We start from the raw sequence: 14,347 nt of genomic DNA, 5'->3' as shown, positions 1-14,347 counted from the left end.
AGTGCTTGGCACATTGTAAGAACTTAACAAATGTTATTAGTGTTGTTTTTATAACATAAAATGTGCAATGCTGGTTTCGCTCTCAAGAAACCAACAACCAACTTGGCAGAAGTTAGGGGAAATGACAAGAACCTGTTAAAGATGTGACATAAAGCAGAAAGCAGAAAGTTAGGCATTAAATGTCAAACAACTAAATACTGATAAACAATCTGGATGACTACTTTAATAAAGCTACACCCATCTGTTTAGGTTCAAGTGTGTTTGTTAGAAAACAAAAGAAAAAAAGGCAGCTATAATACTAGACTGAGCCATATGAAATTTCTTACAGGTCAAAGACATATTAGCATTTTTATACGGCTCAACCTAACACTTTCTAGTTACACCTTGCTCAAAACAAGTGAAAGGAAGCTCTCTAGATTTATATGAGAGAGAAAGAATTAGGTTTACTGTACAACCGCAGAAAATAAAGGAATTCTGCCTCCAAAGCATCTTCGGAAGACACCTAATTCAACTTCATGGAACTTTAAAAATGAAAATTAAATGTCTAGAAGAGAAAAGTATTTTGAAGACAATAACTAGGAATGTTAACTTTGTTTTAAACAAATGAATTCAGAAAAATCTTGATTGTCTCCCTTCCCCCTTGTATAAAATTACAGGTATCATAGCTATCATCTGTGATCTCAGGCCAAAAAACAATTATATCCTTATTTCTCTGAGTTCAGGCCCACGGTAAAGACATTAAACTTATACTTACCACTTCATGTTTTTCTAAATAAATGAATTTTAGAGACATCAACTTGCAAAGGAGCACATCAAACTTAATGTTACTCAAATTTTTCTTTAATAAAGACAAAGGATTTAACAATTTTTGCGCAACTATACTTAACTGACAAAGATGATTTGTTTAGGATCTTAAGGATAGCAAAGATATATGCTAAGAGGGTACCACCAGGAAAAAAGACAAATACATTCTATCACTAGAAAATGCTTCAAGACAAAAATATTAATTCAATAAGAAAATATTTCATTTTTTTTAATCACAGAGACTATTAACTCATTTCTGTAATCCAGTTACGTGGCATACATTCCTTTTTCTAGTTTCTCATGCAAAAGTTTGGAAAGTTTTTCTCAAAACAGAGCAAGTTAGCGCTAATGGTTTCAAGTCAGGGCTGGGAGTCAGCCTAGAAGAGCATGCTCAGAAGGCCATTTACACTTACCTGACCCCAGCCTGATGCTCTCCCCCGTCCAAAAGGGGTCAGTTAATTCCTATTACTAATGAATTATCTCTTATACTTACTCTATAGACATATAAATTACCACAAATGTGCCTATAAATTAACAAGATATCATTCAATGTGGAGGAGAGCAGCTGGAACCTAATGACACCCTGGAGGTATCTTGGTTACTCTTTTTAGAAAACAGAAAAAAACCTGCCTCATTCCAGGTAATACATAAAAATAACACTTTAACACAAAGTGTCATCCTGCCTGTATGCTTTCCCTAAAATGCTGTGTAAGCAACTCAGAATTAAATAAAACTAGGACATAAGAATTAACAAGTACACCTAAAACAGACAAGAAGTGTAAGTAAGGACTGCTTCCTGTAATCCTAAGCATATTGTTCCATGGGTAATTTTCAGAACATAAAAATACAATAAATACTATAATGGAAATATAGGGATTCATTTATTACTTTTTGGTTTACAAACAAAGGCACCCAATAATGCTTTTATTTCTTATAAAAGATTCTCAATTTACATTTAAAACAAACAAAAACCCACAAAACAATCCCAAGTTAATTCCTACAGACAACACAAAAAAGGGGGAAAAGGAAATTCTTTTCCCTGCTTTCAAGCTTTATTACACAGGTTCAAAAATGATTATTTTATGCCATCCTTAAGTCAAAGAACGTACTGCCAAGCTTCTCTGCACTAAGTCTTAGGACATGTTAATGTTGCCAAGTCAAATATAAATATAGTCTCAATGACATCACAATTTACAAATGCATATTCCAAGATTAAAACTGAATAGGGGGAAAAAACCCCAAATGTTTTAGAATACAGTTTAATCAAATGAGTTAAGTGAAATAAGAAACATTTAATTTAGTAGGCTATCCTGTTAAATAAGAAGTTTGTGTAGGAAATATAATCAAACAGAACTAAAAATCACGTCTAGTAAATGACACAAATAATTTCTCAAATCTTTAAGTCTGACTTAAGTTCAAAGTCTAGCTGGTGGGGATTAACAATCTATATACTCCTTATACTAATCTTAGAACTTTAAATTCTAGAATGACAAACTAATTTATTCATTAGTTTTCTTTTGACAACAGAACTCTAAACACACAAAATTAATGCAGTGAGTGGCCTCAGCACCCTCCCAGTTAACATTTCTTTAAGCTAGATTACAAGAACAATAAAACCATTCAGAAGACATACACTCCCTATGCACTTCATAGGCCTGCCCAAGTTGTCCCCAACTCTTTTGCAAGACACACAGACAATTCATCTGATTCTAAGTCTATTCGGCAGAAGTATAAAAATCATACAAATGTTAGCATGTTTTCAACACACTATGGAAATACATTTGCAGAGATGGAGTACTCAATGTATATTATGTGGGCCACTTTAAATAAAAGGCATCATTATCTATTCCATTTTCAGACATTGTCATGGTCTCTTATACCTTTATATAAGGTATGGTCCTAGACCAGAGACTTTAGTATCATTCCAAAGAATATAGAGATATTTATATACATATTTCTTTTAAAATAATATTTAAAAGTTTTACTACAGAAAATCTGGCTTCAACATGGAAGCATTTTTCCTTTTCAAGATTATACACCTGCATGAAAGTAGGTGATTTCCTTTACATTTAGTTTTTCACAATAGCAAAATAAACTTTTTATACATTGCATTTAAATTGACAAAGAAAGTTAAGATGTAAAGCTCCATGTAACTTTTTGTATTGCGAACTGTTCTCTTTAAACATACTCCAGATACACTGCTGATTATCTAATACAGTACAACTTGATCAACTTAATTAGAAGTGTTATGCTGAACAATTTGTTAAATCAAATGTATGTTAAAACAGTAAGTAGAGTTAACTATTATGATTAAAAGGGAATTTTAATGTATCATTAAAATATACATCAATTTTCTTGCTATTACTTGTTTCTATAACGCATTTCTTTCTAAAGCTAAAACCACATGCATAAAAAATAAGTGATACCTTCAAACTCATTCAACAGTTTGCTACCTTATGTAGTATGTAAATAAAGTCCTTTATTTAATTTCGTACACATTATCTTAAGCATTATTTTATTTTTCTTGAAGGAATTCATCTTTCAAGGTCAAAATTAGTATGTGTTTACACACGAGTATATTTTTTAATGCTATTACTACCTGCGAATACATTCTTCCATAATAATGCACTTTCAGTTTTCACTGGAAAGACAGCACAAGCCTTTTAAAAGTCCTATGAATAAAATTTATAAAGGGAGGAGAACACAAGTATGGTGAATCCTTCCCAACTCCCACTTCCATCAAATCTCAAGAAATCCTCCTGCTTCAAAACATAAACAATCTCACAAGATTTTTATTTGATCATAATGTGGAAAAGAAAACTGTATTCCTATTCTTTTTGATACTAACAGTTTTACGGAATTTGTTTTCACTTTCTGTCAAAAAACACGTATGTTGCTGACATGGATTCTCAAACCCATTTAGATCGAATAGGGTCAGAATAATATAGCCTTCTGATTTTAAAAGCAACTGATTACTTATAGAAAAATGATATGCATCAGACATTTAATCAGAAAAAGAAAAATGAGAACATCTCTTTCATGTTTGATATCATTTAACTTACAGAATGATGTGAAAATAGGTTGGTTATAATTTTAACAAAACTAAAACCCACTTCAACTAATGAAAAAAACAAAAAATGAAGAATCAAATATCTACCAACTTTGCTAGTATTACTGTCCAAATAAATGTCTTCCATTGCACTGAACATTAGAATTAGAAATTCACTATATGTTAAGGCATATTTTAATTAATATGTTCCAGAATTGCACAGTTATACTGGTCAGCGTTCCTATTTCCCCACTCTTGTCCTCAGCACACCCCTTTCTTCTAGGGCTCAAAAGATTAAGTCATGGTTCTGGTGGCTACTGTAGATTTGAGCTGGCATAACACAGTGTGTTCACTAAGTTTTATGAGCATAAACATTAAAATGTTACATAAAATATACCATAATTTACTTCACACTCCGATCTAAGATGGTTTAATGTCTTGACAAAAAGTGAGATGACTTATACATTTTACATTTTGTACATTTAGATCACCATATGTATAGATGTTCTAATGCTGAATCCTTGGTCTTCAGTATCTCATAGTGCTGGATGCTCGGAAGTATGACAGAAACTTGTAACACAGACTAACCACAAAGTACCAGATATTTCTTGCCATTTGTGATCTTGCAATAAAAATGCGCCAGATGAGGATCACAAGGATAGTATTAAAACCATAACGTATATTCCGCAACCTGGAAAGCAAATCAAGAGATATCTTAGACAGTATTTTCTAGAAAAAAATATTGTTAGATGGCAGCTAATTAATACTGAGTTTTTAATGAAAGCTCAAATCCATATTAATTTGAAACTTATGATAGGCATTAAGTATACTGTAGGTAAAACAGATATGTACCTTGAATTTCTAGAGCTTCCCATCTAATCTAAAAAGGTTCATTCATTACATACATCACAGTACAGACAAAATAGAGCAAACTTTTTTTTTTGACATCTTTAGTTGCTTACAAGTTGTCAGACAAGTAACTTACTCTTTCAGTTACAGCTGACAGTCACAAGATCAAAGGCCAAGTGGACAAGCCCTTATCCAAGCATAAAACATGGCATTAACTTGATAAAGGAGGATCCTCCCTTTTCTCAAAGAGTAACAATATGTTTCTCTCATGTTTCAGCTCATGTTTCAAAAAATTTTGATGTTTCTGATGGTGTTTGAAAGAAATACAAACCTTTAGAGATGTAATAATGTTACATAAATTATACTGACTTCAGCAGGCAGTGCAAGATAGGACGGCAATGTAAGAAAAATGATGTAGAGAAAAGAGCTTCGAATATGGAGTCAAAGATCAATATTCTAGTTTGCTTTGCCACTCAATACAATATGGCTTAGGCAAATATAACTTTCCTAAGCCTCAATTTCCTCATCTATAGAACTGGCTGCCCTGCAAAGTCGCACAGAGTTATGAGGCATGAGAGGGATAATAATGTGAAAGTCTTAAAAAGTGTCATAAAAATCATATTAAAAAGCACTACAAATAGATTACCATTAAAAATTATCTGCATCTTTGAATGATAGATATAGCAAATATACCAGTTTACCAAAAAAATTGTGGAATATTTCATAAGGAAGACAAGCAGCAATCAAATCCATGCATCAAACTCACTTGTTCAGATGTTTTCTGGCTGCAGGGAGGCCAGACATTTCTTCATTCAATACGTACTTCTTAGTTCCCAAGCAGTAGTTCTCTATATATTCTGCCCAATGTAACTGCCGTACATCAATATTGAAGGTCTACGTTAACAAAAAAATTACTGATTATTTTCTTGACTAATTTTTCTCACAACCAGTCAGAAATTCACACTTTTTCTAAAGGCCAGTTCCAAGTGACATAATTACAAAATTCTTAAATACAGAATTAACTTCTGAAATCTTACCGCTAGTCACTGAAAAGTTTGTATTCCTAGTTCATACCATCCATTAAACATGGAAACATTTGAGAAGATAATCTGGAAACTAATGTCAGCATTTAAAGAGAAGTAGGTTAAATATAAGAAGAAAAAAGCCTGTACCATTTTGCTAAACAAAGAAAAAAAAAGACAGAATTATATTGTCCACATAGATCTATGTATTCCTCACTACTTTATGCACGTACTGATACATTTCCAGTTCCTTTCTATCTGTAGTCTCTTCTCTCTTCCTGTACATCATGCCTACTGAACAGACTAATTTTCCTGGAGAATACTTCTGACATCAAGAGGTGTTATGAAAACAACATCTCTGACATCAAGATATGTTATGAAGGCTGGCTAAGGAGTTTGGATAACAGTAATTAGATTATTTGATGAGAAGGATAGGTAAATCCAGAAAAGAAAGCCTTCAGAAATGTTATGGCAAAGTAAGAGGGCTATGCATTGCTCAGTGCTCCTTAGCATATAAGAAGATAATTTTTTGGAGTTACAAAGATATTATTCAGTATATACCATCACTTATCTAAAAATAGCCAATTCTAGGAAGGGAAAGCTACTATAAAAAATTCAGTAAAATATAAAAATGCAGTAACTCTGCATTAAAATGAAGACTTAGGAAACATTTTGAGAAGGTATATGTGTATGTTATTGGGAATCCCATAAGAACAGTTATTTTAAAAAAAAAAAAAAAGGAAGAGAAGCAGTATGTGAGAAGACAATGCCTGGAAATTTTCCAAAAATGAGAAACCAAGTCACGAATTCAAAACACAAATACAACTCCCACTCCCCCCATCCCTGCCCCCACACACATCTAGGCATATGAGAGTCAGAAAAAGGTCCTATAGATTACCTCCAAAAGAACAACTATTAGACTGTAAGTTGACTTCTCAACAGAAGCAATGAAAGCCAAAAGACAGAGATGTTTTCCAAGTACTCAATGAAAATAAGTCCTAAATAAAACTCTATGCCAGTGTAAATATCCTTGAAAAATAAAGGTGAAATAAAGATATTTCCAGAGAATAAAACCTGAGACAATCTGACATCAGCAGAAAACCCATGTTAGAGAAAGTAAACTTAAGGATATTCTTTAGGCAGGAGAATGATTCTAGATTTATGTCTGGGGATGGAGGAAGAAATAAAGAGCAATAAAAGGACAGTTACGCTGGTAAATCTGTATGAATATTTATTGCATAAGCTGCAATAAAAATACTGGCTTGTGTGGCTTAATATATATATAGAATTAAAACATGCATTATGGCCAAAACCGCAATTACTTTTGCACCAACCTAATAACAACAATAACAGATACATGCTGATCCTTCACTATCAGAGAAGGATAAAAGTATCAACTTATATTAGACCTTGCTAAATTAAAGGACATTGTAATCTCTAGAGTAACCTACTAAACCAAAAAGGAACATAATTCTATGCAACACATATACATGGGAAAATATTAAATTATTCAAAACATAATCTAAAGGGCGGCCAAAAAAAAAGAAAAAAGAACTTAAAACCAGAGTGACAAATACAAAGCACTACTAGTCAGACTAAATCTAAAATGATAGGAATTACATAGGGGTTAAGTTCTCCAATTAAAGGTCAAAAATTGTCAGACTGAAAATAAAAACTAACAGCTATATGCTGCTTACAACTAACTATATGCTGCTTACAAAAGACATATCTAAAAGATAAGATACAAAATGACTGAAAATAAAAGAATGGAGAAACATACACCATATAGTTCTACCAGCAATGTGTAAGGATGCTGATTTGTCCAGGAACTCACCAGAGTACATTGTCCAAGTCTGCATTTTTGTAAATTTGATAAATAGTAAATAATATCCCAGTCTAACTTTAGTCTGCATTTCCACTGAGTAAAGCTGAGTATCTTTTCAAATACTTGGGAATCATTTTCTGTAAACTGTTCATCTCTCTAATCTATTTTCCAATAGGATTACTTTTTTTTTTTTTTTTTACTATTTTTAAATAAACATTTTATGTACTAGGTAATGTATACTAAAATCATTTTGTTATACCACTATATATCACCTAAGTGGCTAAAATTGAAAATCAAAATTAAAAGGCCAAGTGTTATGGAGGATGTGGATTAACAGGAACTCTCATACACTGTCCTCTGGAATGTAAACTGATACAACCACTTTGGAAAACTGCCATTACCTGCTAAACTGAACATATGAATGCCCTATGCTATCCTATTTCTAGGTATATACCCTACACAAATGTGTACATATAGACATAAAGAATGTTCATAGGATAATTATTCCTAATAGCCAGAAACTGGAAATAACTCAAATGTCTATCAACAGAAGAATGAAAAAATACTGTATAATACCATTTATATAAAGTCAAAAATAGGTAAAACTAATATTTAGTGCTAGAATTCAAGAGTTGTTCCCTCTGGGAAGACAGAGGAGGTAGTGATTAGGTGCATTAGTCCATTCTCGCAACCCTACAAAGAACTACCTGAGAATGGGTAATTTGTAAAGATAAAAAGGTTTAACTGGCTCATGGTTCTGCAGGCAGTACAGGCTTCTGTTTCTGTACCCACCTGTGCCTCTTGGGCACTTTTAATATGGCTAGTCCAAACTGACACATGCAGTGGAGTATAAAATGCACTCTGGGTTTTGAAGGCTCAGTATGAAAAAACAGAAAGTAATATCCTTTAAATAATTTTTAGGTTTTTGATATGTTCAAACAATATTTTTGATTATATATTAGGTTAAATAAAACATTATGAAAATAAAAAAATAAGTGGGAAGAGAAAGGAAGCTGGCACTGGATGAAAAAAGAAACTCTTGAGAAACTGTAATGACCCAAATCTACAGTCTTTTTTTTTTTTTTTGAGGCAGAGTCTCGTTCTGTCACCCAGGCTGGAGTGCAGTGACACAATCTCGGCTCCCTGCAACCTCTGCCTCCTAGGCTCAATCCATCCTCCCACCTCAGCCTCCCAAGTAGTTGGGACTACAGGCATGCGCCACCACGCCTGGCTAATTTTTCTTTTTTTTTTCTGTAGAGAGAGGGTCTCACTTTGTTGCCCAGGCTGGTCTTGAACTCCTGAGCTCAAGTTATCCCAGCACTGGCCTCCCAAAGTGCTGGGATTACAGGTGTGAGCCACCACGCCCGGCCTCTACTGTCTATTTAAGGCCTACATTAATCTGAGTTGTGCTAAAAACCTAATCAGATATTTTAAAGGGGCCCTGGCTTATAAATGCCAGCTAGCTAATTAACTAGGCTACTGGTAGAAGCAAAGGCAAATCCTTATCAGAAAACTGCAATTTCAATCCCGGCTTCAAAAAAATTCTCACAGAAATCCTCAAAGAATATAAATTTATAGTCAAACAAATATTTTTTAAAAAAATTAGGTGCCATGGGTGAGACCTAGCTCAAGTAATAGATGGCAGAATCAGATGCTGCAAATCATCTGGAAGTTTAAATTATCAGAAGCAGAATGTAAAACAATTATATTTAATATGTTTCAAGAAAAAATTCTAGAGAGTGTTTAAGAAACATTTATAAGATCTGAAAAATTATACTTTCTGAAACTGAAAATAAAACAATAAAACTCTAAATTCAATTGGATAGTTTTAGACACAGATGGCAGACTGTCACAGAATCTTAAATTATCTAGAGTTTAGCCCAGAAACACTGATACAAAATATGAAATTAACGTTAAAAGATTTGGAGAACAGAATAATCTAACATACACTAGGAATTTTGGAAGACGATATAAGAATAGTGAAGAGGCAATATTTGAAGAAACACTGGCTAAGTATTTCTCTGAATTGCTTAAAGACACCAAACCTCAGATTCAGAAAGCCCAATGCAATCTAGGTAAATTTTTCAAAATTACACCCACTATCATAGTGATACTGCCAAGCGGCAAACATAAAGAGAAAATGGAAGACGAGCCAGGAATAACAGATCACCTATAAAGGAAGAGCCAACTACCGACTTTTCAACAGCAAAAACGTAAGACAGAATATAAATAAAAAAGTTTTTTTTTGGGGGTTTTTTTTTTTTTTTGAGAGACTCTCACTCTATTGTTCAAGCTGGAGTGCAATGACGTGATCACATCTCACTGCAGCCTTGACCTCCCGGGCTCAACTGATCCTCCCACCTCAGCCTCCTGAGTAGCTAGGACTACAGGCACATGTCACCATGCCTGTCTCATTTTTTCTTATTTTTGTGGAGATGGGTCTCGCTACATTGCCCAGGCTGGTCTTGAACTCCTGGCCTCGAGCCATTCTTCCACCTCAGCCTCCAAAGTATTGGGATACAGGCATGAGCTACTATGCCCAGCAAAAAAGTTCTTTAACGTGCTGAAATCATGTTCCAAAACCAAGGGTGAAACAACACACATATCAGACAATCAAAAACTCAGAATTCACTACAAAACAGATTCCCAAGTAAAACATATTCTAGGTATGCTGAATATATTTCAGGCAGAAAGAAGATCATAAGGAGAAAATCTGAAAGCACAGATATTGGTATACATATATACATATTTTATATATATATATATAGAGAGAGAGAGAGAGAGGGAGGGAGAAATCTAAATAAAAACTAAATGAACAAAAGAGTATCTCAACATGGGGTTTAAATAGAGAACTGTGCCGGGTGTGATGGCTCACGCCTGTAATCCCAGCACTTGGGGAGGCTGAGGTGGGCAGATCACCTGAGGTCAGGAGTTCCAGACCAGCAGCTTGGCTAACATGCTGAAACCCCGTCTCTACTAAAAATACAAAAATTAGCTGGGTGTGGTGGCATGTGCCTGTAATCCCAGCTACTTGGGAGGCTGAGGCAGGAGAATCGCTTGAACCCGGGAGGCAGAGGTTGCAGTGAGCCAAGATTGTGCCATTGCACTCCAGCCTGGGCACAGAACGAAACTCTCTCTCAAAAAAAAAAAGAAAAAAAAAATTAGAGAACTGAAGTAATGTAGTAATACAACCATTTTAAGTGAGTGGGAGTGGTAATCACAACTAAAACATTTTAAGGTTCTAAATATTATTATTATTAAGAAGGAGGCTAAAAATATTGCTTAACTTAGTCTGTGTTAGATATACATGTTAAAACATCTAGAGTAAGCTCAAAAAGAACATACACAAAGAATTTAAGTTCCAAAGTAACAAAGGGCAAAATGTGGAAACAAAAAGTAAAAGAGTTTATAAAAAACAATTTCTTAGAGAAGCTTTTTCTCAAAACTCAAGAGAAAACAAAGTGTTTGAAAGAAAAACACATAAAGATAAAATTCTCTCTGAAACCAACATTAAGGGAAAAAAAGAATCAACATTTCAATCATGCTTTGAAAATACCTTTGCCACTCTAAAATACTCACACTAGAAATGTTAAGATACAGCAATTTTATTTCACCACTAACAATTATGACTAAAGCTTTATGAGAGACTATAAATAATGGCTTACTTGTTGCATAATAGCTGTGGAAAATATTTCTCAGGTTGCTAATAGTTCTGTAATTAGTATGCTACTTATTTTCTAATATAAAACAGAAAATGCTTGCCTTTTTATCTTCAGGGTTTAGTTGATTCATTAACATATTGACATTGTCAGTATTCCAAACCCAAGAATTACTTGTGAAATATTCAAGAAACACCATAGCTTTGTGAAGACGAGTTATTGTTTTCATCATCCTGTATTGTAAGAAAAATGGACAGATTCATATTTTGTACAGATTAGGAAAAATCCTATCACCACCCAGGGTGCAAGTTTCCCCCTATAATATAGACATTAGTATTAAAATTATAACATTTAATCATTAAGTGTACCAAATCAGCAGGGAATAAGACTATTTCTGCATCTTGGATGAACAATTTATAAATCCAAAAGGAAAATAAATTTTTTTTGAAAGCAGCAGCAAATGCATTTAATACCACCTAAACGGAGTTCTGCTGATATACAGAATTAATTCTCAAAGGGTATACAATACTCTTAAATTTTCTACATAAAATACTAAGCAAATGAATGGATTCAATTAATATTTCCTTGCTTTCTATTCCTTAAACTACATTTTAATTCACAGCTGCATTTGCTAAGATTTCCTGTGAATTAATAACATACTGTGTTATATTTATAATTCCAACTCTTCAGCACTGCTGAAGCAAAGAATACAGAAATATTCGTTTGCCACATAGTCAACTCTATTCATTTAAAAAAACAAAACAACTTTTCTTTAACAATGACTGGCACCACTCTTGATCATCTGGATGTGCTGTGAAATCAATGACTCATGCTGAAAACTATCTGAAATAGATATCCACTCACCTCTCCATACCCCACCAATACTCATCCTTACAGAAATAAAGGAGTGTGACACTCTTTTTAAAGTGTGTCTTTAAAGAAAGACTGTGATTCTTTGTTTTTAAAAGTACAAGGAGCTTTAATCTTTAAATCTGTCATTTTATATATCATGGCTCACTGTAAGTCATTGATATCATAACACTAACTTGAGCAGTAACATCTATACAATAATATTTATTATAAGTAGGGAAAAGGAAGAAAGAACTTTCTGAAACAAAACAAACACCAAAAAAATCCCCACTTCTGTGAACAGAAAAAGAATTTTTGGAGAAGTACTTTTTAAAGATTTCATTTATATTATAATAACGATTAGGATTATATGTACCATATAGTTTAGACAGTTTCAAAATTAGGGGTTTTAGAAATGGGAGGGGCATGGAGGGAAATTACATTAGAAATAAGGAGAAAAAAATCAAAAAAGTATCATTAGCTAAGCACTTCTGATAACACAATTCAACACATTTAGAAATAAACTCTGAATCCAGAATACTGGAAGAAAATGAAGCAATATAAACTATGTAAACAAAAACTATATTTCATCCAATAAAGTAATTTCAAAATAAAATCTCAAACACAAAACGAATTATCAAGCATCGAAGGCAATTTCTGGACAGGGATAGTTCTGTAGATAAAAAGCATCTGGGGGAAAAACACACGCTGCTCTTAGAAAAGATTAGGTGATTATTTTTTTCTAAACAAAAAGATACAACAAGTTTGTCACTACATCAATATATACTATCACGCCAGTTTAGCATACTTAAATCTCACACACACACACAGCTAACACGGTTTTCCTATATATACCTTATTAAAAAGTTTTTCTTAACTCTTGTTCACTGATAATTCTCCCACCTAATCTTATCTTCAGATTCATTCAAGTGACACAATCACCCTAACATCAATCAGTAATTCAGCCATTCAAAAAATAATTGCAATAAAAAATTGGGGAGGGGGAAGAAATTTGAAAGGCCATATATTTGTCTGTGAAATTTATAGAATATTTATCATGCAACAAAAATACTGGATTGAAGACTATTGGGGAATAAGAAATGTAAAACTTTGCACCATCACTCCTTGGTTAAACATACCTTAGAACAGATGTTTATGACTACATTGCCAGGTATGTTCTGAATATGTATTTATTCTTTATTATGGCAACTTAAAAAAATAATCACAATCCTTTAGAGTAAGGCAAGATCTTAATGATTATCTAGTCCAGGGTTTCTCAACCTTGGCACTATAAATATTGTGGGTCTGATCATTCTTTCGTGTGGAGGGCTATCTTGCATGCTATAAGATGCTTGTCACCATCCCTGGCCTCTAGGTGCTGGTAGCAGCCCTCCCCCTGTTGTGATAACTAAAAATACCTGCAAACGTTGTCAAATGTCTCCAGTTGAGAAGCACACAGATTAAAAATAGATACCTGGTTTAGAGAAGTTAAGCTAGATAAAGTTATGCTAGTTAACCAAAACATAAGATCATGGAGCCATTTTTTAAAAAATGTCAGGTCAGATGCTTATCTAGCTCACATTCAGAATTATTATGTAAACGAGTAAACTGGATGAAATGAATGACATGACTGACATCAGTTTAATGTAGAATTAGGCATCATAGTAAGGCCCCAATATAAGGTGTAAAGTCTATTACTGTGCTCAATAAATTTCTGAACAAATGAAATATTATAAATTATAAGACTTTGTATTTAACATTTACAAAATTGTCAAGTAAAAAAACCTTTATATTCCTTGTTGCATTCAGATTATAAGCTCCCGGAGGTCAAGGATCTGTCCTGCTTTGATACTTACAAAGCCTCACACAGCACAAACCTCAGGTAAGAAGACTGTTTCCTTAACATTTCCTATTTAGGAAAGATATTAATTTCCAAAGGTGCCTATGATATTATCTCCATCCTACATGCCCACCTACAATACAATGTCACCTTGACTGTCTTCTCAATGAGAGTTGAAAATAACTTAGAACCAACAGAATGAGGTGGAAGTGACATGATGTGACTTCCGAGGCTAGGTCAGAAAGGTGTAGAGCTTTCTGTCTTGCTCACTGAATACTCACCCTTGAAGCCTTCAGTCACTGTGTATGCTGTCCAACTCCCCCTGAGGCTGCCATACTGCGAGGAAGCTCAAACTAGTCCATATGGAGAGGCCACATGGAGAGGGTCTGACACTACTGGAGAGAGAGAGATGCCCAGCCACCTCAGCTACTCTGTCCCCCTCCCCCCTTT

General features: G+C 33.8%; 1 protein-coding gene across 2 annotated transcripts in view; it reads right to left on the bottom strand.

The window, feature by feature from the left end:
* Positions 1-822: 822 nt before the first annotated feature.
* FAR1 (fatty acyl-CoA reductase 1) overlaps positions 823-14,347 on the bottom strand; it is a 64,356-nt gene continuing 50,831 nt past the window's right edge. For both annotated transcript variants that reach the window (XM_034932199.3, XM_034932197.3), the window contains exons 10-12: positions 11,312-11,441; positions 5,469-5,596; positions 823-4,544 (exon numbers count right to left, since the gene is read on the bottom strand). In XM_034932199.3, the coding sequence (XP_034788090.1) occupies positions 4,382-4,544; positions 5,469-5,596; positions 11,312-11,441 (421 nt within the window). In that variant the 3' untranslated portion in view covers positions 823-4,381. The remainder of the gene's footprint in view (positions 4,545-5,468; positions 5,597-11,311; positions 11,442-14,347) is intronic.

The sequence above is a fragment of the Pan paniscus genome, chromosome 9, assembly GCF_029289425.2.
Source record: "Pan paniscus chromosome 9, NHGRI_mPanPan1-v2.0_pri, whole genome shotgun sequence".
In the NCBI taxonomy this organism is placed as follows: Eukaryota; Metazoa; Chordata; class Mammalia; order Primates; family Hominidae; genus Pan; species Pan paniscus.
The sequence above is the reverse complement of the archived record's forward strand: the minus strand, read 5'-3'. Positions and strand labels throughout refer to the sequence as shown.